Source organism: Oncorhynchus clarkii, chromosome 25 (assembly GCF_045791955.1).
Source record: "Oncorhynchus clarkii lewisi isolate Uvic-CL-2024 chromosome 25, UVic_Ocla_1.0, whole genome shotgun sequence".
NCBI classification, from domain to species: Eukaryota; Metazoa; Chordata; class Actinopteri; order Salmoniformes; family Salmonidae; genus Oncorhynchus; species Oncorhynchus clarkii.
In genome coordinates, this window is record NC_092171.1 from 44,042,267 (window position 1) to 44,069,559 (window position 27,293).

The 27,293-nt window shown below is 45.7% G+C and overlaps 1 protein-coding gene across 1 annotated transcript in view; it reads right to left on the bottom strand.

The window, feature by feature from the left end:
* LOC139383453 (vam6/Vps39-like protein) overlaps positions 1-26,077 on the bottom strand; it is a 46,861-nt gene extending 20,784 nt beyond the window's left edge. The window contains exons 1-14 of the mRNA XM_071128002.1: positions 25,514-26,077; positions 25,078-25,143; positions 23,350-23,414; positions 18,258-18,300; positions 17,978-18,072; positions 17,767-17,865; positions 15,698-15,790; positions 15,135-15,318; positions 12,982-13,102; positions 11,212-11,332; positions 9,947-10,076; positions 9,609-9,751; positions 5,427-5,567; positions 3,481-3,622 (exon numbers count right to left, since the gene is read on the bottom strand). Coding sequence (XP_070984103.1) covers positions 3,481-3,622; positions 5,427-5,567; positions 9,609-9,751; positions 9,947-10,076; positions 11,212-11,332; positions 12,982-13,102; positions 15,135-15,318; positions 15,698-15,790; positions 17,767-17,865; positions 17,978-18,072; positions 18,258-18,300; positions 23,350-23,414; positions 25,078-25,143; positions 25,514-25,586 — 1,516 coding nt within the window. The 5' untranslated portion in view covers positions 25,587-26,077. The remainder of the gene's footprint in view (positions 1-3,480; positions 3,623-5,426; positions 5,568-9,608; positions 9,752-9,946; positions 10,077-11,211; positions 11,333-12,981; positions 13,103-15,134; positions 15,319-15,697; positions 15,791-17,766; positions 17,866-17,977; positions 18,073-18,257; positions 18,301-23,349; positions 23,415-25,077; positions 25,144-25,513) is intronic.
* Between the last annotated feature and the right edge of the window lie 1,216 nt (positions 26,078-27,293).

Genomic DNA, 27,293 nt, shown 5'->3' on the forward strand with positions numbered 1-27,293 from the left:
CCTACCTACCTATTGGCTATATGTTGATTTAGGCTACCTACCTACCTATAGGCTATATGTTGATTTAGGCTACCTACCTATAGGCTATATGTTGATTTAGGCTACCTACCTATAGGCTGGCTACATGTTGATTTAGGCTACCTACCTACCTATTGGCTATATGTTGATTTAGGCTACCTACCTATAGGCTATATGTTGATTTAGGCTACCTACCTATTGGCTATATGTTGATTTAGGCTACCTACCTATAGGCTATATGTTGATTTAGGCTACCTACCTATAGGCTATATGTTGATTTAGGCTACCTACCTATAGGCTATATGTTGATTTAGGCTACCTACCTATTGGCTATATGTTGATTTAGGCTACCTACCTATAGGCTATATGTTGATTTAGGCTACCTACCTATAGGCTATATGTTGATTTAGGCTACCTACCTATAGGCTGGCTATATGTTGATTTAGGCTACCTACCTATAGGCTGGCTACATGTTGATTTAGGCTACCTACCTATAGGTTATATGTTGATTTAGGCTACCTACCTATAGGCTGGCTACATGTTGATTTAGGCTACCTACCTATAGGCTATATGTTGATTTAGGCTACCTACCTATAGGCTATATGTTGATTTAGGCTACCTACCTATTGGCTATATGTTGATTTAGGCTACCTACCTATAGGCTACATGTTGATTTAGGCTACCTACCTATAGGCTGGCTACATGTTGATTTAGGCTACCTACCTACCTATAGGCTATATGTTGATTTAGGCTACCTACCTATAGGCTGGCTACATGTTGATTTAGGCTACCTACCTACCTATAGGCTATATGTTGATTTAGGCTACCTACCTATAGGCTATATGTTGATTTAGGCTACCTACCTACCTATAGGCTATATATGATTTAGGCTACCTACCTATAGGCTATATGTTGATTTAGGCTACCTACCTACCTATAGGCTATATATGATTTAGGCTACCTACCTATAGGCTATATGTTGATTTAGGCTACCTACCTACCTATAGGCTATATGTTGATTTAGGCTACCTACCTACCTATTGGCTATATGTTGATTTAGGCTACCTACCTATAGGCTGGCTCCATGTTGATTTAGGCTACCTACCTACCTATAGGCTATATGTTGATTTAGGCTACCTACCTATAGGCTATATGTTGATTTAGGCTACCTACCTACCTATAGGCTATATATGATTTAGGCTACCTACCTATAGGCTATATGTTGATTTAGGCTACCTACCTACCTATAGGCTATATATGATTTAGGCTACCTACCTATAGGCTATATGTTGATTTAGGCTACCTACCTATAGGCTATATGTTGATTTAGGCTACCTACCTATAGGCTACATGTTGATTTAGGCTACCTACCTATAGACTATGGAATTTATGTGGTAATTAGGCCTTAATATAATTTTATTTAGAATTGATCAGAAAACATTTTCATGAAATCATTTGCAGCCCAGTGTATTCCCAATCAGTCTGGAGCAACAGGCCATGAAACAGCAACCAGGCTACTAAATCAGTCTGGAGCAACAGGCCATGAAACAGCAACCAGGCTACTAAATCAGTCTGGAGCAAAAGGCCATTAAACAGCATACTAACTCTAAATCAGTCTGGAGCAACAGGCCATGAAACAGCATACTAACTCTAAATCAGTCTGGAGCAACAGGCCATGAAACAGCATACTAACTCTAAATCAGTCTGGATCAACAGGCCATGAAACAGCAACCAGGCTACTAAATCAGTCTGGAGCAACAGGCCATTAAACAGCAACCAGGCTACTAAATCAGTCTGGAGCAACAGGCCATGAAACAGCAACCAGGCTACTAAATCAGTCTGGAGCAACAGGCCATTAAACAGCATACTAACTCTAAATCAGTCTGGAGCAACAGGCCATTAAACAGCAACCAGGCTACTAAATCAGTCTGGAGCAACAGGCCATGAAACAGCAACCAGGCTACTAAATCAGTCTGGAGCAACAGGCCATTAAACAGCATACTAACTCTAAATCAGTCTGGAGCAACAGGCCATTAAACAGCAACCAGGCTACTAAATCAGTCTGGAGCAACAGGCCATTAAACAGCATACTAACTCTAAATCAGTCTGGAGCAACAGGCCATGAAACAGCAACCAGGCTACTAAATCAGTCTGGAGCAACAGGCCATTAAACAGCAACCAGGCTACTAAATCAGTCTGGAGCAACAGGCCATGAAACAGCAACCAGGCTACTAAATCAGTCTGGAGCAACAGGCCATGAAACAGCATACTAACTCTAAATCAGTCTGGAGCAACAGGCCATTAAACAGCATTCTAACTCTAAATCAGTCTGGAGCAACAGGCCATGAAACAGCAACCAGGCTACTAAATCAGTCTGGAGCAACAGGCCATTAAACAGCATACTAACTCTAAATCAGTCTGGAGCAACAGGCCATGAAACAGCAACCAGGCTACTAAATCAACAAGGCAGTTTAACCCACTGTTGCCCGGGTAGGCCGTCATTGAAAAAAAGAATTTGTTCTTAACGGACTTGTCTAGTTAAATGAAGGTCAAATAAAAAACCTCAGCACTGATCCAAACTTACAACTACCCTCTTCTTTTTAACAATAGCCTGTATAGAAGTGTCTGATACTGCAAAGAAACCACTACCAACGGACACCAATAAGATGGCTACTTTGAAGAATATCAAATATATTTTGATTTGTTTAACACCTTCGTTTAACATTTTTGGTTACTACATGATTCCATATGTGTTGTTTCATATTTCATAGTTTCGTGGTCGTCATTATTATTCTACAATGTAGAAAATAGTAATAATAAAATAAAGAAAAATGAGCAGGTGTCCAAACTTTAGACTGGTAGTGTTAGTATTCTCCAGACACCGCCACGGCGCCGACGCCGTCTACACGCCAGGGCGACGACGCCGTCTACACGCCACGGCGACGACGCCGTCTACACGCCACGGCGACGACGCCGTCTACACGCCAGGGCGACGACGCCGTCTACACGCCAGGGCGACGACGCCGTCTACACGCCAGGGCGACGAGGCCGTCTACACGCCACGGCGACCACGCCGTCTACACGCCACGGCGACCACGCCGTCTACACGCCACGGCGACCACGCCGTCTACACGCCACGGCGACCACGCCGTCTACACGCCAGGGCGACCACGCCGTCTACACGCCAGGGCGACGACGCCGTCTACACGCCAGGGCGACCACGCCGTCTACACGCCACGGCGACCACGCCGTCTACACGCCACGGCGACCACGCCGTCTACACGCCACGGCGACCACGCCGTCTACACGCCACGGCGACCACGCCGTCTACACGCCACGGCGACCACACGCCAGGGTGACAACGCCGTCTACACGCCACAGTGACAACGCCGTCTACACGCCACAGCGACAATGCTCATTTCCTTTGAAGCATGGAGGTGGTGGTGTGATGGTGCTCATTACCTTTCTGATGCAGGCCCTTCTTCTCATAGAGGATGATGAGCTCGCTGTACTTGTGGGCCTTCTTCAGGATGTACTCACTCTCCTCAATGTGACAGTGGTTATTATCCAGACGCAACAGAGGGGACACCAGGGCCACGTTGGTCTGGAGAGAGGAGAGAGACACTAGATTAACACAGGGGCCACGTTGGTCTGGAGAGAGGAGAGAGACCCTAGATTAACACAGGGGACACGTTGGTCTGGAGAGAGACACTAGATTAACACAGGGGACACCAGGGCCACGTTAGTCTGGAGAGAGGAGAGAGACACTAGATTAACACAGGGGACACGTTGGTCTGGAGAGAGACACTAGATTAACACAGGGGACACCAGGGCCACGTTAGTCTGGAGAGAGGAGAGAGACACTAGATTAACACAGGGGCCACGTTGGTCTGGAGAGAGGAGAGAGACACTAGATTAACACAGGGGCCACGTTGGTCTGGAGAGAGGAGAGAGACACTAGACTAACACAGGGGACACGTTGGTCTGGAGAGAGACACTAGATTAACACAGGGGACACCAGGGCCACGTTAGTCTGGGGAGAGGAGAGAGACACTAGATTAACACAGGGGACACCAGGGCCACGTTAGTCTGGGGAGAGGAGAGAGACACTAGATTAACACAGGGGACACCAGGGCCACGTTAGTCTGGGGAGAGGAGAGAGACACTAGATTAACACAGGGGACACGTTGGTCTGGAGAGAGACACTAGATTAACACAGGGGACACCAGGGCCACGTTAGTCTGGGGAGAGGAGAGAAACACTAGATTAACACAGGGGACACGTTGGTCTGGAGAGAGGAGAGAGACACTAGATTAACACAGGGGACACGTTGGTCTGGAGAGAGGAGAGAGACCCTAGATTAACACAGGGGACACGTTGGTCTGGAGAGAGACACTAGATTAACACAGGGGACACCAGGGCCACGTTAGTCTGGGGAGAGGAGAGAGACACTAGATTAACACAGGGGACACGTTGGTCTGGAGAGAGGAGAGAGACACTAGATTAACACAGGGGACACGTTGGTCTGGAGAGAGACACTAGATTAACACATGGGACACGTTGGTCTGGAGAGAGACACTAGATTAACACAGGGGACACGTTGGTCTGGAGAGAGACACTAGATTAACACAGGGGACACCAGGGCCACGTTAGTCTGGAGAGAGGAGAGAGACACTAGATTAACACAGGGGACACCAGGGCCACGTTAGTCTGGGGAGAGGAGAGAGACACTAGATTAACACAGGGGACACGTTGGTCTGGAGAGAGGAGAGAGACACTAGATTAACACAGGGGACACGTTAGTCTGGGGAGAGGAGAGAGACACTAGATTAACACAGGGGACACGTTAGTCTGGGGAGAGGAGAGAGACCCTAGATTAACACAGGGGACACCAGGGCCATGTTAGTCTGGGGAGAGGAGAGAGACCCTAGATTAACACAGGGGACACCAGGGCCACGTTAGTCTGGGGAGAGGAGAGAGACACTAGATTAACACAGGGGACACCAGGGCCACGTTAGTCTGGGGAGAGGAGAGAGACACTAGATTAACACAGGGGACACAGATGAAGACTCGTCCTGGACTGAGAAGCACTCAATGGACAACCTTTTATCTAGACAGTTTCTCAGTCCAGGACGAGTCTTCAATCAGTGTCCAGGAAACTGACCCTTTGAGGCCATGCGCATAAACAGGGTAAAGGGACACAGAGGTACATGGGGGAGTACGTCTGAGGTATCCATACGTACATGCAGGTAGCATTACAATGGAATGGGGCAGTACGTCTGAGGTATCCATACGTACCTGCAGGTAGCATTACAATGGAATGGGGCAGTACGTCTGAGGTATCCATACGTACATGCAGGTAGCATTACAATGGAATGGGGCAGTACGTCTGAGGTATCCATACGTACATGCAGGTAGCATTTGAGCAGCGTGGTGTCGATGATCTGCAGGAGTTTCTTCCTGCTCTTGATGGTTGGAATTCCCTCAATGAGGGGAGACGGGGTGGACGGCTCGGAGTCGTTCAGGTGCTTCACCAGGTGACTGCGTTTCTGGAATACACACATCACTGTCATTGGGGTTTCCTCTGGACCGTGAAGGGGCTGAGGAGGTGGTGGGGGGGGGGGGGGGGGGGGGGCTGAGGTGGTGGTGTGGGGGGGGGGGGGGGGGGGGGGCTGAGGAGGTGGTGGGGGTGCTGAGGTGTGGGTGTGGGGGGGGGGGCTGAGGTGGGGGGGCTGAGGTGGTGGTGGGGGTGCTGAGGTGTGGGTGTGGGGGGGGGGCTGAGGTGGGGGGGCTGAGGTGGTGGTGGGGGGGGGGGGGGGGGGGCTGAGGAGGTGGTGGGGGTGCTGAGGTGTGGGTGTGGGGGGGGGCTGAGGTGGGGGGGCTGAGGTGGTGGTGGGGGTGCTGAGGTGTGGGTGTGGGGGGGGGCTGAGGTGGGGGGGCTGAGGTGGTGGTGGTGGGGGGCTGAGGTGGTGGTGGTGGGGGGGGGGGGGCTGAGGTGGTGGTGGTGGGGGGAAACATGAATATTTAGGAGACAATTTTAGAGGTCCCTAATCTTGGCAGTGAAGATAAATCTGAGCATTTTTAAGGTCATTTCCTGAAATTCAGTGCATTTTGCCAAGGATAATTCTGTGTTATCAATTCAATTCAATTCAAGGGCTTTATTGGCATGGGAAACATGTGTTAACATTGCCAAAGCAAGTGAGGTAGATGAAATATAAAGTGAATATATAAAGTGAAATAAACAATAAAAATTAACAGTGAACATTACACATACAGAAGTTTCAAAACAATAAAGACATTACAAATGTCATATTATATATATATACAGTGTTTTAACAATGTACAAATGGTTAAAGGACACAAGATAAAATAAATAAGCATAAATATGGTTTGTATTTACAATGGTGTTTGTTCTTCACTGGTTGCCCTTTTCTCGTGGCAACAGGTCACAAATCTTGCTGCTGTGATGGCACACTGTGGAATTTCACCCAGTAGATATGGGAGTTTTTCAAAATTGGATTTGTTTTCGAATTCTTTGTGGATCTGTGTAATCTGAGGGAAATATGTCTCTCTAATATGGTCATACATTGGGCAGGAGGTTAGGAAGTGCAGCTCAGTTTCCACCTCATTTTGTGGGCAGTGAGCACATAGCCTGTCTTCTCTTGAGAGCCAGATCTGTCTACGGCGGCCTTTCTCAATAGCAAGGCTATGCTCACTGAGTCTGTACATAGTCAAAGCTTTCCTTAAATTGGGTCAGTCACAGTGGTCAGGTATTCTGCCGCTGTGTACTCTCTGTGTAGGGCCAAATAGCATTCTAGTTTGCTCTGTTTTTTTGTTAATTATTTCCAATGTGTCAAGTAATTATCTTTTTGTTTTCTCATGATTTGGTTGGGTCTAATTGTGTTGCTGTCCTGAGGCTCTGTGGGGTCTGTTCGTGTTTGTGAACAGAGCCCCAGGACCAGTTTGCTTAGGGGACCCTTCTCCAGGTTCATCTCTCTGTAGGTGATGGCTTTGTTATGGAAGGTTTGTGAATCGCTTCCTTTTAGGTGGTTATAGAATTTAACGGCTCTTTTCTGGATTTTGATAATTAGTGGGTATCGGCCTAATTCTGCTCTGCATGCATTATTTGGTGTTCTACGTTGTACACGGAGGATATTTTTTGCAGAATTCTGCGTGCAGAGTCTCAATTTGGTGTTTGTCCCATTTTGTGAAGTCTTGGTTGGTGAGCGGACCCCAGACCTCACAACCATAAAGGGCAATGGGCTCTATAACTGATTCAAGTATTTTTAGCCAAATCCTAATTGGTATGTTGAATTTTATGTTCCTTTTGATGGCATAGAATGCCCTTCTTGCCTTGTCTCTCAGATCGTTCACAGCTTTGTGGAAGTTACCTGTGGCGCTGATGTTTAGGCCGAGGTATGTATAGTTTTTTGTGTGCTCTTGGGCAACGGTGTCTAGATGGAATTTGTATTTGTGGTCCTGGTGACTGGACCTTTTTTGGAACACCATTATTTTGGTCTTACTGAGATTTACTGTCAGGGCCCATTATTTTTTTACACTGTTCGGACTTCGACGACCCCCCCCCCCCAAAAAAAAGTGCTTAGGCGGCCCACCAAAAGGATTACAAACGGCAGACAAATCCCTGTCCATCAGCACAACACCCTGCAACTAACTACAATATTATCTAGATATGAATCAAGCCAGCAGTGGACTGCAGGGTACTATGCTGCTGGATAAACATTCACCTGAGACAGCACAGAGTCAAGCCAGCAGGGTACTATGCTGCTGGATAAACATTCACCTGAGACAGCACAGAGTCAAGCCAGCAGGGTACTATGCTGCTGGATAAACATTCACCTGAGACAGCACAGAGACAAGCCAGCAGGGTACTATACTACTGGATAAACATTCACCTGAGACAGCACAGAGACAAGCCAGCAGGGTACTATACTGCTGGATAAACATTCACCTGAGACAGCACAGAGACAAGCCAAAAGGGTACTATACTACTGGATAAACATTCACCTGAGACAGCACAGAGACAAGCCAGCAGGGTACCATGCTACTGGATAAACATTCACCTGAGACAGCACAGAGACAAGCCAAAGGGGTACTATACTACTGGATAAACATTCACCTGAGACAGCACAGAGACAAGCCAGCAGGGTACTATACTACTGGATAAACATTCAACTGAGACAGCACAGAGACAAGCCAGCAGGGTACCATGCTACTGGATAAACATTCACCTGAGACAGCACAGAGACAAGCCAGCAGGGTACTATACTGCTGGATAAACATTCACCTGAGACAGCACAGAGACAAGCCAAAAGGGTACTATACTACTGGATAAACATTCACCTGAGACAGCACAGAGACAAGCCAGCAGGGTACCATGCTACTGGATAAACATTCACCTGAGACAGCACAGAGACAAGCCAAAGGGGTACTATACTACTGGATAAACATTCACCTGAGACAGCACAGAGACAAGCCAGCAGGGTACTATACTACTGGATAAACATTCAACTGAGACAGCACAGAGACAAGCCAGCAGGGTACCATGCTACTGGATAAACATTCACCTGAGACAGCACAGAGACAAGCCAGCAGGGTACCATGCTACTGGATAAACATTCACCTGAGACAGCACAGAGACAAGCCAGCAGGGTACTATACTACTGGATAAACATTCACCTGAGACAGCACAGAGACAAGCCAGCAGGGTACTATACTACTGGATAAACATTCACCTGAGACAGCACAGAGACAAGCCAGCAGGGTGACATGCTACTGGATAAACATTCACCTGAGACAGCACAGAGACAAGCCAGCAGGGTACTATACTACTGGATAAACATTCACCTGAGACAGCACAGAGACAAGCCAGCAGGGTACTATACTACTGGATAAACATTCACCTGAGACAGCACAGAGACAAGCCAGCAGGGTACTATACTACTGGATAAACATTCACCTGAGACAGCACAGAGACAAGCCAGCAGGGTACCATGCTACTGGATAAACATTCACCTGAGACAGCACAGAGACAAGCCAGCAGGGTACTATACTACTGGATAAACATTCACCTGAGACAGCACAGAGACAAGCCAGCAGGGTACCATGCTACTGGATAAACATTCACCTGAGACAGCAAAGAGACAAGCCAGCAGGGTACTATACTACTGGTACATTACACAACAACCCCACCCACCTGTGTCAGGTAGTACTACATGCTGGTTTACAACCCCCCCACCCACCTGTGTCAGGTAGTACTACATGCTGGTTTACAACCCCCCCACCCACCTGTGTCAGGTAGTACTACATGCTGGTTTACAACCCCCCCCACCCACCTGTGTCAGATAGTACTACACGCTGGTTTACAACCCCCCCACCCACCTGTGTCAGGTAGTACTACATGCTGGTTTACAACCCCCCCCACCCACCTGTGTCAGATAGTACTACACGCTGGTTTACAACCCCCCCACCCACCTGTGTCAGGTAGTACTACATGCTGGTTTATAACCCCCCCCCCCCACCCACCTGTGTCAGGTAGTACTACATGCTGGTTTATAACCCCCCCCACCCACCTGTGTCAGGTAGTCTATGAGCGCCAGGTGAGCCTTCTCCAGTTCTGCTCCAGACAGACTGGGCAGGGGGTTGGGGTAGTGCAGCTGTTTACGGTAGTCAGCGGGGAGCAGGTCGGGATACAGACCAATCACATGGGTCGGATCTGTTGGAGGGAGGTACAGCGTTACTATGGTTACGTTAGTGCCCTATATACTACTTTAGACCAGGGCCCTATTTCCTATATAGTACACTACTGCTGACCAGGACCCTAAAGGTTCTGATTGGCCTGATCATCAATTTCACTTCACACCGCGGCCAAACCCCTCCCCTCTCAGACGACGGCCGTAAAAAACCTCACCTGTGCCGAGCTTAGCAAACACCTGCATGGAGTCATCGAACCTCTTCTGACAGAACAGATTGAAGGCATAGAGATTCTGGATGTGGTGAATCTGCTGTCTCTTATCTCCTTCCACGTCATCCTTCATATTCTGCAAATCAAAGTAAGAGATTGAGACAAAACTGTCAGTAAGAGAGAGTCCACGATTTAGTATTTGAATGAAGAGATGTAGACACAACTGTCAGTAAGAGAGAGTCCACGATTGAGTCTTTGAATGAAGAGATGTAGACAACTGTCAGTAAGAGAGAGTCCACGATTGAGTCTTTGAATGAAGAGATGTAGACACAACTGTCAGTAAGAGAGAGTCCACGATTGAGTCTTTGAATGAAGAGATGTAGACACAACTGTCAGTAAGAGAGAGTCCACGATTGAGTCTTTGAATGAAGAGATGTAGACACAACTGTCAGTAAGAGAGAGTCCACGATTGAGTCTTTGAATGAAGAGATGTAGACACAAACTGTCAGTAAGAGAGAGTCCACGATTGAGTCTTTGAATGAAGAGATGTAGACACAACTGTCAGTAAGAGAGAGTCCACGATTGAGTCTTTGAATGAAGAGATGTAGACACAACTGTCAGTAAGAGAGAGTCCACGATTGAGTCTTTGAATGAAGAGATGTAGACACAACTGTCAGTAAGAGAGAGTCCACGATTGAGTCTTTAAATGAAGAGATGTAGACACAACTGTCAGTAAGAGAGAGTCCACGATTGAGTCTTTGAATGAAGAGATGTAGACACAACTGTCAGTAAGACAGAGTCCACGATTGAGTCTTTGAATGAAGAGATGTAGACACAACTGTCAGTAAGAGAGAGTCCACGATTGAGTCTTTGAATGAAGAGATGTAGACACAACTGTCAGTAAGAGAGAGTCCACGATTGAGTCTTTAAATGAAGAGATGTAGACACAACTGTCAGTAAGAGAGAGTCCACGATTGAGTCTTTGAATGAAGAGATGTAGACACAACTGTCAGTAAGACAGAGTCCACGATTGAGTCTTTGAATGAAGAGATGTAGACACAAACTGTCCAGTTTGAGTGTGTTTGTTGCAGCTCGTTCCAGTCGCTAACTGCAGCGAAACTGAAAAGAGCAGCGGCCCAGGGATGTGTTTGTGCGCTTTGGGAACCTTTAACAGGATGTGACTGGCAGAGAACGGGTGCACCAGTTATAAAACGTTGTGTTATCCTAGATGTATCCGCGCGTCTTTGTCAGCGGTAGTTCATCCTACTCACGGCCAGCTGCAGGGCCAGTTCAAACTGCTTGTCCTGTAGTAACTGTCTGATCTGACTGGCGATGGGCACAGGCACCAGGCGCCAGACAAAATGGTTGCTGGCAACGTACACTATATTGGGCCTGGGACGGACAGAGAGGAGAGAGAACAACAAGGGAGAGATAGTTATTCATTACAACAGTGTGTGATGGTTGACAGTGTTCTCTGTGGAATACGTCACAGACTCTGTTTAATTGAAGCTATATTTAATGATAGTTCTTTATTTCAACCAGAACTAAAACTAATCACAGCGGGACATCTGTTCTGAGTAATTCTGGTTTCCATTTCAGTTGGTTCACTGGGAAAAAAACCAGCTGGCTTGTGTTCCTCGTTTCAAAACATCACCCGGAGAGGATTCTGCTAACCCGGTAGGGTGATCATAGGGGTAGTATTACAGGGCAATATCTGGGCTGAGATCCACAGAGTCTCAGAGTGCTGATCTAGGATCAGTTTTGCCCTTTAGATCATATCGAGTCAGACTATATGTATAGATCCACAGAGTCTCAGAGTGCTGATCTAGGATCAGTTTTGCCCTTTAGATCATATCGAGTCAGGCTATGTGTATAGATCCACAGAGTCTCAGAGTGCTGATCTAGGATCAGTTTTGCCCTTTAGATCATATCGAGTCAGACTATATGTATAGATCCCAGATCATATCGAGTCAGACTATATGTATAGATCCACAGAGTCTCAGAGTGCTGATCTAGGATCAGTTTTGCCCTTTAGATCATATCGAGTCAGACTATATGTATAGATCCACAGAGTCTCAGAGTGCTGATCTAGGATCAGTTTTGCCCTTTAGATCATATCGAGTCAGGCTATATGTATAGATCCACAGAGTCTCAGAGTGCTGATCTAGGATCAGTTTTGCCCTTTAGATCATATCGAGTCAGGCTATATGTATAGATCCCAGATCATATTGAGTCAGACTATATGTATTGATCCCAGATCATATCGAGTCAGACTATATGTATAGATCCCAGATCATATTGAGTCAGACTATATGTATAGATCCCAGATCATATTGAGTCAGACTATATGAATAGATCCCAGATCATATTGAGTCAGACTATATGTATAGATCCCAGATGATATCGAGTCAGACTATATGTATAGATCCCAGATGATATTGAGTCAGGCTATATGTATAGATCCCAGATGATATCGAGTCAGACTATATGTATAGATCCCAGATGATATCGAGTCAGACTATATGTATAGATCCCAGATGATATTGAGTCAGGCTATATGTATAGATCCCAGATGATATTGAGTCAGGCTATATGTATATATCCCAGATCATATTGAGTCAGACTATATGTATAGATCCCAGATGATATTGAGTCAGGCTATATGTATAGATCCCAGATGATATTGAGTCAGGCTATATGTATAGATCCCAGATGATATTGAGTCAGGCTATATGTATAGATCCCAGATCATATCGAGTCAGGCTATATGTATAGATCCCAGATCATATCGAGTCAGGCTATATGTATAGATCCCAGATCATATTGAGTCAGACTATATGTATAGATCCCAGATCATATTGAGTCAGACTGTGTTGATCCCAGATCATATTGAGTCAGACTATATGTATAGATCCCAGATCATATTGAGTCAGACTATGTGTTGATCCCAGATCATATTGAGTCAGACTATATGAATAGATCCTAGATGATCTATCCTACTCTGAGACGCTCTGATCTGTATAGTGTGATTGCATAATCACCCAGCTGATGTGATGAATCGTGGTCTCTGCAGCTCCACACTCTGGACCAGCAGTCTGGGTTCAAAGGTCCTGATCTCCACATAGCGAGGCAGGACAGCTATGATGTAGGGGGACTGATGTTCTGAGAGAGAGACAGAGAGACATGATGTAGGGGGACTGATGTTCTGAGAGAGACAGAGAGAGACAGACAGACAGAGAGACACAGAGAGACAGAGAGAGACATGATGTAGAGGTGCTGTTGCTCTGAGAGAGAGAGAGACGCATTCATTCTCAGTGAAAATGTACTGAGCAAATGTCAAATTGGCTTTTTAACAAATTTCCGTACAACAGACCACATATTCACCCTACACACCCTAAATGACAAACAAACAAACCAAAGGCAAAGTCTTCTTATGCTTTGTTGATTTAGACTCAATTTGGCATGAGGGTCTGCTGTACAAATTGATGGAAAGTGGTGAAGGGGGGAAAATATATGACATTATAAAATCCATGTACACAAACAAGGGTGCGGTTAAAATTGCCAAAAATCCTGCAGTGCCAGACGTGTCCCTCTGCTTAAGCCAGTACATGTCCAGGCCCGTCTGAAGTTTGCTAGCGAGCATTTGGATGATCCAGAAGAAGATTGGGAGAATGTCATATGGTCAGATGAAACCAAAATATAACTTTTTGGTAAAAACTCAACTCGTCGTGTTTGGAGGACAAAGAATGCTGAGTTGCATCCAAAGAACACCATACCTACTGTGAAGCATGGGGGTGGAAACATCATGCTTTGGGGCTGTTTTTCTGCAAAGGGACCAGGACGACTGATCCGTGTAAAGGAAAGAATGAATGGGGCCATGTATCGTGAGATTGAGTGAAAACCTCCTTCCATCAGCAAGGGCATTGAAGATGAAACGTAGCTGGGTCTTTCAGCATGACAATGATCCCAAACACACCGCCCGGGCAACGAAGGAGTGGCTTCGTAAGAAGCATTTCAAGGTCCTGGAGTGGCCTAGCCAGTCTCAAGATCTAAACCCCATAGAAAATCTTTGGAGGGAGTTGAATGTCCGTGTTGCCCAGCAACAGCCCCAAAACATCACTGCTCTAGAGGAGATCTGCATGGAGGAATGGGCCAAAATACCAGCAACAGTGTGTGAAAACCTTGTGAAGACTTACAGAAAACATTTGACCTCTGTCATTGCCAAGGGTATATAACAAAGTATTGAGATAAACTTTTGTTATTGACCAAATACTTATTTTCCACCATAATTTACAAATAAATTCATTAAAAATCCTACAATGTGATTTTCTGGATTTTTTTCTCATTTTGTCTGTCATAGTTGAAGTGTACCTATGATGAAAATTACAGGCCTCTCTCATCTTTTTAAGTGGGAGAACTTGCACAATTAGCGGCTGACTAAATACTTTTTTGCCCCACTGTATGTGTCTCTCCCCCCAGGGCCCTGTCGATTTGTATGTGTCTGCCCCAGGGCCCTGTCTATTTGTATGTGTCTCCCCCCAGGGCCCTGTCTATTTGTATGTGTCTCCCCCCAGGGCCCTGTCTATTTGTATGTGTCTCCCCCCAGGGCCCTGTCTATTTGTATGTGTCTCCCCCCAGGGCCCTGTCTATTTGTATGTGTCTCCCCCCAGGGCCCTGTCTATTTGTATGTGTCTCCCCCCAGGGCCCTGTCTATTTGTATGTGTCTCCCCCCAGGGCCCTGTCTATTTGTATGTGTCTCCCCCAGGGCCCTATTTCACTGTAAGGTCTACTACACCTGTTGTATTCAGCATTTCACTGTAAGGTCTACTACACCTGTTGTATTCAGCATTTCACTGTGAGGTCAACACCTGTTGTATTCAGCATTTCACTGTAAGATCTACTACACCTGCTGTATTCAGCATTTCACTGTAAGGTCTACTACACCTGTTGTATTCAGCATTTCACTGTAAGGTCTACTACACCTGTTGTATTCAGCATTTCACTGTAAGGTCTACTACACCTGTTGAATTCATACATGACAAATAAACTTTGATTTGATGTAGTGCCCTACTTTTGACCAGGCCACATAGGGTAGTGCCCTACTTTTGACCAGGCCACATAGGCCCATATTTAGGGAATAGGGTGCCATTTGGGACAGGATATTACACAAACAAAAAGGAGCTCGTGTTCGTACCCATTGCGATGGGGATGTCGGTCCAGTTGAGAGCATACTTCTGAGTGCAGACCCCCTCCTCGTTGAGCACCACCGTGAGGTCATCCTGGCCCACCGCCACCTTCCCATCAGCCAGGGGGGCCACCAGGGGCTCCAGCTGCTTCCCCGTGGGGAAGAGCTCCTTGATGGAGCCACGGCCATCCATCTGGAGGACAGAGAGCGAGAGAGAGACAGAGAGAGAGAGAGACAGATAGAGAGACAGATAGAGAGACACAGAGAGAGACACAGAGAGAGACACAGAGAGAGACACAGAGAGAGACACAGAGAGAGACACAGAGAGACACAGAGAGGGATCATAAGGCACAAAATGGTATAAAAAGGACAAAAAAAACAACAAAAAAACACTCATTTTGGTTTTATGTTTCAAAACCGTTTTTCTACAGTGTGCCCTACTGAACACAACCCAGGAGAGTCTGAAGGAAAACAAGGAACATTGGTGCTTCATCTTCATCGCACTTCATTCTGTCACGTCTGCAGTAAAACATGAAATCCACACAGTGTTTCCTGTTTTGTGCCCCACTGACCCGGATGAGGTAGTAGTCTCTCTTGAAGCCTACACAGATGGAGTTCTGACACCAGGCCATGGACTTCGGGATGTCTGGAGCAGCAAAGTCCCCCTGACAGACAAACAAACAACACACTAATACGGTTAATTGCTTTTGGTTAACAATATCCCTCTAAACAAGGTTTGTTTATCCTGCCATTATAGCAGTCCACCCCCCCATGTCACCTCCCTCCCCGTCTCACCTGTAGCTCACAGAACTCCCCGTCTCACCTGTAAACTCCTTGTCACCTGTAGCTCACAGAACTCCCCGTGTCACCTGTAGCTCACAGAACTCCCCGTGTCACCTGTAGCTCACAGAACTCCCCGTCTCACCTGTAGCTCACAGAACTCCCCGTCTCACCTGTAGCTCACAGAACTCCCCGTCTCACCTGTAGCTCACAGAACTCCCCGTCTCACCTGTAGCTCACAGAACTCCCCGTCTCACCTGTAGCTCACAGAACTCCCCGTGTCACCTGTAGCTCACAGAACTCCCCGTGTCACCTGTAGCTCACAGAACTCCCCGTGTCACCTGTAGCTCACAGAACTCCCCGTGTCACCTGTAGCTCACAGAACTCCCCGTGTCACCTGTAGCTCACAGAACTCCCCGTGTCACCTGTAGCTCACAGAACTCCCCGTCTCACCTGTAGCTCACAGAACTCCCCGTCTCACCTGTAGCTCACAGAACTCCCCGTCTCACCTGTAGCTCACAGAACTCCCCGTCTCACCTGTAGCTCACAGAACTCCCCGTCTCACCTGTAGCTCACAGAACTCCCCGTCTCACCTGTAGCTCACAGAACCTCCCCGTCTCACCTGTAGCTCACAGAACCTCCCCGTCTCACCTGTAGCTCACAGAACCTCCCCGTCTCACCTGTAGCTCACAGAACCACCCCGTCTCACCTGTAGCTCACAGAACCTCCCCGTGTCACCTGTAGCTCACAGAACCTCCCCGTGTCACCTGTAGCTCACAGAACCTCCCCGTGTCACCTGTAGCTCACAGAACCTCCCCGTGTCACCTGTAGCTCACAGAACTCCCCGTGTCACCTGTAGCTCACAGAACTCCCCGTGTCACCTGTAGCTCACAGAACTCCCCGTGTCACCTGTAGCTCACAGAACTCCCCGTGTCACCTGTAGCTCACAGAACTCCCCGTGTCACCTGTAGCTCACAGAACTCCCCGTGTCACCTGTAGCTCACAGAACTCCCCGTGTCACCTGTAGCTCACAGAACTCCCCGTGTCACCTGTAGCTCACAGAACTCCCCGTGTCACCTGTAGCTCACAGAACTCCCCGTGTCACCTGTAGCTCACAGAACTCCCCGTGTCACCTGTAGCTCACAGAACTCCCCGTGTCACCTGTAGCTCACAGAACTCCCCGTGTCACCTGTAGCTCACAGAACTCCCCGTGTCACCTGTAGCTCACAGAACTCCCCGTGTCACCTGTAGCTCACAGAACTCCCCGTGTCACCTGTAGCTCACAGAACTCCCCGTGTCACCTGTAGCTCACAGAACTCCCCGTGTCACCTGTAGCTCACAGAACTCCCCGTGTCACCTGTAGCTCACAGAACTCCCCGTGTCACCTGTAGCTCACAGAACTCCCCGTGTCACCTGTAGCTCACAGAACTCCCCGTGTCACCTGTAGCTCACAGAACTCCCCGTGTCACCTGTAGCTCACAGAACTCCCCGTGTCACCTGTAGCTCACAGAACTCCCCGTGTCACCTGTAGCTCACAGAACTCCCCGTGTCACCTGTAGCTCACAGAACTCCCCGTGTCACCTGTAGCTCACAGAACTCCCCGTGTCACCTGTAGCTCACAGAACTCCCCGTGTCACCTGTAGCTCACAGAACTCCCCGTGTCACCTGTAGCTCACAGAACTCCCTGTCTCACCTGTAGCTCATAGAACTCCCTGTCTCACCTGTAGCTCATAGAACTCCCTGTCTCACCTGTAGCTCATAAAACTCCATGTCTCACCTGTAGCTCATAGAACTCCCTGTCTCACCTGTAGCTCATAGAACTCCCCATCTCACCTGTAGCTCACAGAACTCCCCGTCTCACCTGCAGCTCATAGAACTCCCTGTCCTTCCAGTAGTACAGCTGAAGCTTCTTCTTCACAGCAACACACATCCTCAGCTGGGCTTCTCCCGAGGGGGACTGCTGCAACGAAGAAGAAGATAATTTTGGAAACAGATTTTACAGGAGCTACAGATAAAATAGACACCACTGGTTCACATCAAAAAGACATTTACAAACTATGTCGTCATCTCACCTGCAGGTCACAGGCGAAGAGCGTTGCCCCTCTGGCCTTGGAGACCACAGTAATCTGCTGGAAGGTCAAGAGGTCGTGGACATGGATGTTGTTCTCTGTAGGTGGGGAGAAACCGGTATATGTGCGCACACACACACACACACACACACACACACACACACACAACAAAAACACTATTTGAAAAAACACAGGAGCTATGGATTTACTGAGATTAACAACCCACATGTTCAAGTAAACAATAACAAGCTTGTTTACTGAAGATAGTACATGTTTCTCCTACCTAACAGACTGACGAGGATCTTGTACTGTGACACAACAAACAGCTGTGAGAAGAAGAGACAAGGAAGGTTTGAACTTCAAAATCAAATCTTATTGGTCACATGCACATGTTTAACAGATGTTATTGGTCACATACACATGTTAACAGATGTTATTGGTCACATACACATGTTAACAGATGTTATTGGTCACATACACATGTTAACAGATGTTATTGGTCACATACACATGTTAACAGATGTTATTGGTCACATACACATGTTAACAGATGTTATTGGTCACATACACATGTTAACAGATGTTATTGGTCACATACACATGTTAACAGATGTTATTGGTCACATACACACGTTTAACAGATGTTATTGGTCACATACACATGTTAACAGATGTTATTGGTCACATACACATGTTAACAGATGTTATTGGTCACATACACATGTTAACAGATGTTATTGGTCACATACACATGTTAACAGATGTTATTGGTCACATACACATGTTTAACAGATGTTATTGGTCACATACACACGTTTAACAGATGTTATTGGTCACATACACACGTTTAACAGATGTTATTGGTCACATACACATGTTAACAGATGTTATTGGTCACATACACATGTTAACAGATGTTATTGGTCACATACACACGTTTAACAGATGTTATTGGTCACATACACATGTTAACAGATGTTATTGGTCACATACACACGTTTAACAGATGTTATTTGCGGGCGTAGTGAAATGCTTGTGTTCCTAGCTCCCACCAGTGCAGTAATATCTAACAATACACACAAATCTAAAAGTAGAAGAACGGAATTAAGAAATATATAAATATTAGATCGAGCAACGTCTGAGTGGCATAGACTAAAATACAGTAGAACAGAATACAGTATATACATATGAGATGAGTAAAGCATATATATGTAAACATTATTAAAGGGACCAGTGTTCCATTATTAAAGGGATCAGTGTTCCATTATTAAAGGGACCAGTGTGCCATTATTAAAGGGACCAGTGTTCCATTATTAAAGGGACCAGTGTTCCATTATTAAAGTGACCAGTGTTCCATTATTAAAGGGACCAGTGTGCCATTATTAAAGGGACCAGTGTTCCATTAAAGTAGTGACCAGTGTTCCATTATTAAAGGGACCAGTGTTCCATTATTAAAGTGACCAGTGTTCCATTATTAAAGGGACCAGTGTTCCATTATTAAAGGGACCAGTGTTCCATTATTAAAGGGACCAGTGTTCCATTATTAAAGTGACCAGTGTTCCATTATTAAAGTGACCAGTGTTCCATTATTAAAGTGACCAGTGTTCCATTATTAAAGTGACCAGTGTTCCATTATTAAAGGGACCAGTGTTCCATTATTAAAGGGACCAGTGTTCCATTAAAGTAGTGACCAGTGTTCCATTATTAAAGGGACCAGTGTTCCATTATTAAAGGGACCAGTGTTCCATTATTAAAGTGACCAGTGTTCCATTAAAGTAGTGACCAGTGTTCCATTATTAAAGGGACCAGTGTTCCATTATTAAAGGGACCAGTGTTCCATTATTAAAGTGACCAGTGTTCCATTATTAAAGTGACCAGTGTTCCATTATTAAAGGGACCAGTGTTCCATTATTAAAGGGACCAGTGTTCCATTATTAAAGGGACCAGTGTTCCATTATTAAAGGGACCAGTGTTCCATTATTAAAGTGACCAGTGTTCCATTAAAGTAGTGACCAGTGTTCCATTATTAAAGGGACCAGTGTTCCATTATTTAAGGGACCAGTGTTCCATTATTTAAGGGACCAGTGTTCCATTATTTAAGGGACCAGTGTTCCATTATTTAAGGGACCAGTGTTCCATTATTAAAGTGACCAGTGTTCCATTATTAAAGTGACCAGTGTTCCATTAAAGTAGTGACCAGTGTTCCATTATTAAAGGGACCAGTGTTCCATTATTTAAGGGACCAGTGTTCCATTATTTAAGGGACCAGTGTTCCATTATTTAAGGGACCAGTGTTCCATTATTAAAGTGACCAGTGTTCCATTATTAAAGTGACCAGTGTTCCATTAAAGTAGTGACCAGTGTTCCATTATTAAAGGGACCAGTGTTCCATTATTTAAGGGACCAGTGTTCCATTATTTAAGGGACCAGTGTTCCATTATTAAAGTGACCAGTGTTCCATTATTAAAGTGACCAGTGTTCCATTATTAAAGTGACCAGTGTTCCATTATTAAAGTGACCAGTGTTCCATTATTAAAGTGACCAGTGTTCCATTATTAAAGTGACCAGTGTTCCATTAAAGTAGTGACCAGTGTTCCATTATTAAAGGGACCAGTGTTCCATTATTAAAGGGACCAGTGTTCCATTATTAAAGGGACCAGTGTTCCATTATTAAAGTGACCAGTGTTCCATTATTAAAGTGACCAGTGTTCCATTATTAAAGTGACCAGTGTTCCATTATTAAAGTGACCAGTGTTCCATTATTAAAGGGACCAGTGTTCCATTAAAGTAGTGACCAGTGTTCCATTATTAAAGGGACCAGTGTGCCATTATTAAAGGGACCAGTGTTCCATTATTAAAGGGACCAGTGTTCCATTAAAGTAGTGACCAGTGTTCCATTATTAAAGGGACCAGTGTTCCATTATTAAAGGGACCAGTGTTCCATTATTAAAGGGACCAGTGTTCCATTATTAAAGTGACCAGTGTTCCATTATTCAAGTGACCAGTGTTCCATTAAAGTAGTGACCAGTGTTCCATTATTAAAGGGACCAGTGTTCCATTATTAAAGTGACCAGTGTTCCATTATTTAAGGGACCAGTGTTCCATTATTTAAGGGACCAGTGTTCCATTATTTAAGGGACCAGTGTTCCATTATTAAAGGGACCAGTGTTCCATTATTAAAGGGACCAGTGTTCCATTATTTAAGGGACCAGTGTTCCATTATTTAAGGGACCAGTGTTCCATTATTAAAGTGACCAGTGTTCCATTATTAAAGTGACCAGTGTTCCATTATTAAAGTGACCAGTGTTCCATTATTTAAGGGACCAGTGTTCCATTATTTAAGGGACCAGTGTTCAATTATTAAAGTGACCAGTGTTCCATTATTAAAGTGACCAGTGTTCCATTATTAAAGGGACCAGTGTTCCATTATTAAAGGGACCAGTGTTCCATTATTAAAGGGACCAGTGTTCCATTATTAAAGGGACCAGTGTTCCATTATTAAAGTGACCAGTGTTCCATTATTAAAGTGACCAGTGTTCCATTATTAAAGTGACCAGTGTTCCATTATTAAAGTGACCAGTGTTCCATTATTAAAGGGACCAGTGTTCCATTAAAGTAGTGACCAGTGTTCCATTATTAAAGGGACCAGTGTTCCATTATTAAAGTGACCAGTGTTCCATTAAAGTAGTGACCAGTGTTCCATTATTAAAGGGACCAGTGTTCCATTATTAAAGGGACCAGTGTTCCATTATTAAAGGGACCAGTGTTCCATTATTAAAGTGACCAGTGTTCCATTATTAAAGTGACCAGTGTTCCATTATTAAAGTGACCAGTGTTCCATTAAAGTAGTGACCAGTGTTCCATTATTAAAGGGACCAGTGTTCCATTATTAAAGGGACCAGTGTTCCATTATTAAAGGGACCAGTGTTCCATTATTAAAGTGACCAGTGTTCCATTATTAAAGTGACCAGTGTTCCATTAAAGTAGTGACCAGTGTTCCATTATTAAAGGGACCAGTGTTCCATTATTTAAGGGACCAGTGTTCCATTATTTAAGGGACCAGTGTTCCATTATTTAAGGGACCAGTGTTCCATTATTTAAGGGACCAGTGTTCCATTATTTAAGGGACCAGTGTTCCATTATTAAAGTGACCAGTGTTCCATTATTAAAGTGACCAGTGTTCCATTATTAAAGTGACCAGTGTTCCATTATTAAAGTGACCAGTGTTCCATTATTAAAGTGACCAGTGTTCCATTATTAAAGGGACCAGTGTTTCATTATTAAAGTGACCAGTGTTCCATTATTAAAGGGACCAGTGTTCCATTATTAAAGTGACCAGTGTTCCATTATTAAAGGGACCAGTGTTCCATTATTAAAGGGACCAGTGTTCCATTATTAAAGGGACCAGTGTTCCATTATTAAAGGGACCAGTGTTCCATTATTAAAGGGACCAGTGTTCCATTATTAAAGGGACCAGTGTTCCATTATTAAAGGGACCAGTGTTCCATTATTAAAGGGACCAGTGTTCCATTATTAAAGGGACCAGTGTTCCATTATTAAAGGGACCAGTGTTCCATTATTAAAGGGACCAGTGTTCCATTATTAAAGGGACCAGTGTTCCATTATTAAAGGGACCAGTGTTCCATTATTAAAGGGACCAGTGTTCCATTATTAAAGGGACCAGTGTTCCATTATTAAAGGGACCAGTGATCCATTTATTAAAGTGGCCAGTGATCCATTTATTAAAGTGGCCAGTGTTCCATTATTAAAGGGACCAGTGTTCCATTATTAAAGGGACCAGTGATCCATTTATTAAAGTGGCCAGTGACTTCAAGTCTATGTTCACAGCAGGACAACGGTAGAATAAGTGCCGGACATAAGGACAGGCCCGTAAACTCTTTCCAGGACTTGAAATGCCAATTGCGCTATCAAGGAGGATCCTTGTTGTTGTCGTCATTTGAGTGGTCACGTGTTGGAGCTGTGGTATGAACTGTATTGTACGCATACAGAGAGGGGGGAAGCTAATGGGGGCTAAGCTAGCACATGATGCGAAACACACACCAAATCCTTGTCAGTCATTGTCATACCACGTTTGGCTTGACAAATGGCAGCAACTGAACAAGGCTAGGACAATGGAATGTCTACTATATTTCTTTAATCTGACATCCCTCATTTAAAAAAAATTATAATAATTAAATGACCGTCACATCAACAGAATGTGAAGTCTCACTCTGACTAATATACAGTGGGGCAAAAAAAGTATTTAGTCAGCCACCAATTGTGCAAGTTCTCCCACTTAAAAAGATGAGAGAGGCCTGTAATTTTCATCATAGGTACGTACACTTCAACTATGACAGACACTCTGACTAATATACCTGCTGGATCTTCTTTGAGAAGTTCTTGTTGGACTTCTCCAGAGTTACCTCAAACCTGTTGGTACCTACGAGGAAGAGAGAGAGAGATAGGATATGTTTCCTTGTTTTAAACACCTGCTACGGAATGAGGAACAAAATAAAAAACACAATGACGCTGGAAACTATGCTTGCAGACGTCAAACATTCACACACAAATAGACAGGGCCCTGGGGGAGACACACACAAATAGACAGGGCCCTGGGGGAGACACACACAAATAGACAGGGCCCTGGGGGAGACACACACAAATAGACAGGGCCCTGGGGGAGACACACACAAATAGACAGGGCCCTGGGACAGACACACACAAATAGACAGGGCCCTGGGACAGACACACACAAATAGACAGGGCCCTGGGACAGACACACACAAATAGACAGGGCCCTGGGACAGACACACACAAATAGACAGGGCCCTGGGACAGACACACACAAATAGACAGGGCCCTGGGACAGACACACACAAATAGACAGGGCCCTGGGACAGACACACACAAATAGACAGGGCCCTGGGACAGACACACACAAATAGACAGGGCCCTGGGACAGACACACACAAATAGACAGGGCCCTGGGACAGACACACACAAATAGACAGGGCCCTGGGACAGACACACACAAATAGACAGGGCCCTGGGACAGACACACACAAATAGACAGGGCCCTGGGACAGACACACACAAATAGACAGGGCCCTGGGACAGACACACACAAATAGACAGGGCCCTGGGACAGACACACACAAATAGACAGGGCCCTGGGACAGACACACACAAATAGACAGGGCCCTGGGACAGACACACACAAATAGACAGGGCCCTGGGACAGACACACACAAATAGACAGGGCCCTGGGACAGACACACACAAATAGACAGGGCCCTGGGACAGACACACACAAATAGACAGGGCCCTGGGACAGACACACACAAATAGACAGGGCCCTGGGACAGACACACACAAATAGACAGGGCCCTGGGACAGACACACACAAATAGACAGGGCCCTGGGACAGACACACAAAAATAGACAGGGCCCTGGGACAGACACACACAAATAGACAGGGCCCTGGGACAGACACACACAAATAGACAGGGCCCTGGGACAGACACACACAAATAGACAGGGCCCTGGGGGAGACACACACAAATAGACAGGGCCCTGGGACAGACACACACAAATAGACAGGGCCCTGGGACAGACACACACAAATAGACAGGGCCCTGGGACAGACACACACAAATAGACAGGGCCCTGGGACAGACACACACAAATAGACAGGGCCCTGGGACAGACACACACAAATAGACAGGGCCCTGGGACAGACACACACAAATAGACAGGGCCCTGGGACAGACACACACAAATAGACAGGGCCCTGGGACAGACACACACAAATAGACAGGGCCCTGGGGGAGACACACACAAATAGACAGGGCCCTGGGGGAGACACACACAAATAGACAGGGCCCTGGGGGAGACACACACAAATAGACAGGGCCCTGGGGGAGACACACACAAATAGACAGGGCCCTGGGGGAGACACATACAAATAGACAGGGCCCTGGGACAGACACATACTAATAGACAGGGCCCTGGGGGAGACACATACAAATAGACAGGGCCCTGGGACAGACACACACAAATAGACAGGGACACAGGACACTGACAGCAGTCTCTCTCTTATTCACCTGCATTATTTTTTATCCTGTAGAGCAGGAGATGGCCTGGTTTAGTGCCGACCAGAAGCCAGTCCTCTGTTATGTGATAGGAGGAGAGAAGGCCATGATCAGTAAGTATGGATACATCCCAAATGTAGTGCACTAGGACTCTCGTCAAAAGTAGTGCACTACATAGGGAACACACATCACAGAGCAAAATTATAACAACGGTATTAAATTCTCCACGTCCTCGACCATGTGCAAGACAGGGTTGCTTTGTTTACAAATGTCGGGTCACCTCAAAACTCATCAAGGTAACATTGCTACAACTAGCAGACAAGAGTTATCTGCTGGTTATCTGGTAAACAAACCAGTCAGCTAACTTAGTACCTACCTAGTTAACTAGTTAGGTAGTTTATGGCAACAATAATTTGCTAATGTTAGTTAGCTGACATTATCAACTTACCCCAAGCAGCAAGACAGTCAATCTGCAGAGGCAGTTTCTCCAGGATAGGGACCGGTTCGTAGGCGTCATGCATTGTGGGAGTCTCGGTAGTTACCGGTAGTTTAGTTCCCCCTATAAATAATCTAGTAACGTTAGTGACAATAACAAAACATTTTTAGGCAACGTTACAAAAAAAAAGGTACGTCTGGAAATGTCAAGTCCAACCCCCGTCGATTAAACCGTGTCTTTAATCGGTGCAGGTAACCTTAACATAATTCCTCTGTCATTCGTTGAAGCCATGACATCCAAAACAAATAGCGAGCAAATTGATTGGCGAACGAACTTTGCTTTATTAGCGAGAGGACACCAACATGGATAACGCGTTAACAAAATGCCCTATTATCCCCATGTAGGTCTTGACCGAACCTCTTAATTAATAATACAACTTAATTGACAAAGAAATCTGAAATAAGTAGCTAAATACTTCTCCTATAAAAATGTTCTGCTAGTCAATAAGCTAACACAAGAGAGAGATATATATAAAGAAAACTGCTAATACACAGTGTCTGCTCCTTACTGACACGTCACGTGATCAGTACATCAGAGAGGAAGAAGCGGAGCGAGAGGGGAAACTCCGCCCAACAATCTGTCTCCTCCGGAAGTTGCCGTTTTCTTCCCGCACACCAAGCGAGGAGGGTTTTTGTATTGGGATGTCGAGTTTGGTCAACTAAAAAAAAAAAATATATATGTAATGGCTTATTTGCTGCGTGAAGTTTATTTGATCGAATATAAGTTGCTTAGGTTGTTACGAGTGTACTGATATAAATGGGACACGTGACACACCGCCAACATTGATTAACATAAAAAACAACAACATTTATATCGAAGTTGTGCGTTAAAGGACGTGTATTTCCATTGTCAGAGCGGCCACTCGAAAATCTGGTCAATATAATGGATAATATGTGAGCACAATCATGAGGGATGAATTAGAACAAGGCGAACCTTAACCAGCGTTCTAGTACCGGGTCGTTGTAGAGAATAATGAGTCTCTTGTGACCCTAAAAAAAAAAAAAAAAAAAAAATCACAATACTATACACATCTTGTATTAATTTGCACGGTGACAAGGTTTTAATATAAACTTTAATCCCAGAATAAACAGCAAAAAAATGCATACAATAATGTAACAAAGAAATTACAACACAGACCCACTTTACTGTACATTAGATGCTGTCCTTATTTCCTGCTAAACAAAAAACTAATAATATGCAATGCAGGATAATTTAACAATACAAAAAGATATGTTGTCTGTAGAATAAATTACTGGGTGAGTGGGCCTAGTCTGGCCTCACAGGCTGTGTTTAACTTGCACTGTGTCAGTGTTGGGGAGAGGGGGGGGGGGGGGGGGGGGGGGGGGGAGTGGGCCTAGTCTGGCCTCACAGGCTGTGTTTAACTTGCACTGTGTTAGTGTTGGGGAGAGGGGGGGGGGGGGGGGGGGGGGGGGGAGTGGGCCTAGTCTGGCCTCACAGGCTGTGTTTAACTTGCACTGTGTTAGTGTTGGGGAGAGGGGGGGGGGGGGGGGGGGGGGGGGGGAGTGGGCCTAGTCTGGCCTCACAGGCTGTGTTTAACTTGCACTGTGTCAGTGTTGGGGAGAGGGGGGGGGGGGGGGGGGGAGTGGGCCTAGTCTGGCCTCACAGGCTGTGTTTAACTTGCACTGTGTCAGTGTTGGGGAGAGGGGGGGGGGGGGGGGGGGGGGGAGGGAGTGGGCCTAGTCTGGCCTCACAGGCTGTGTTTAACTTGCAC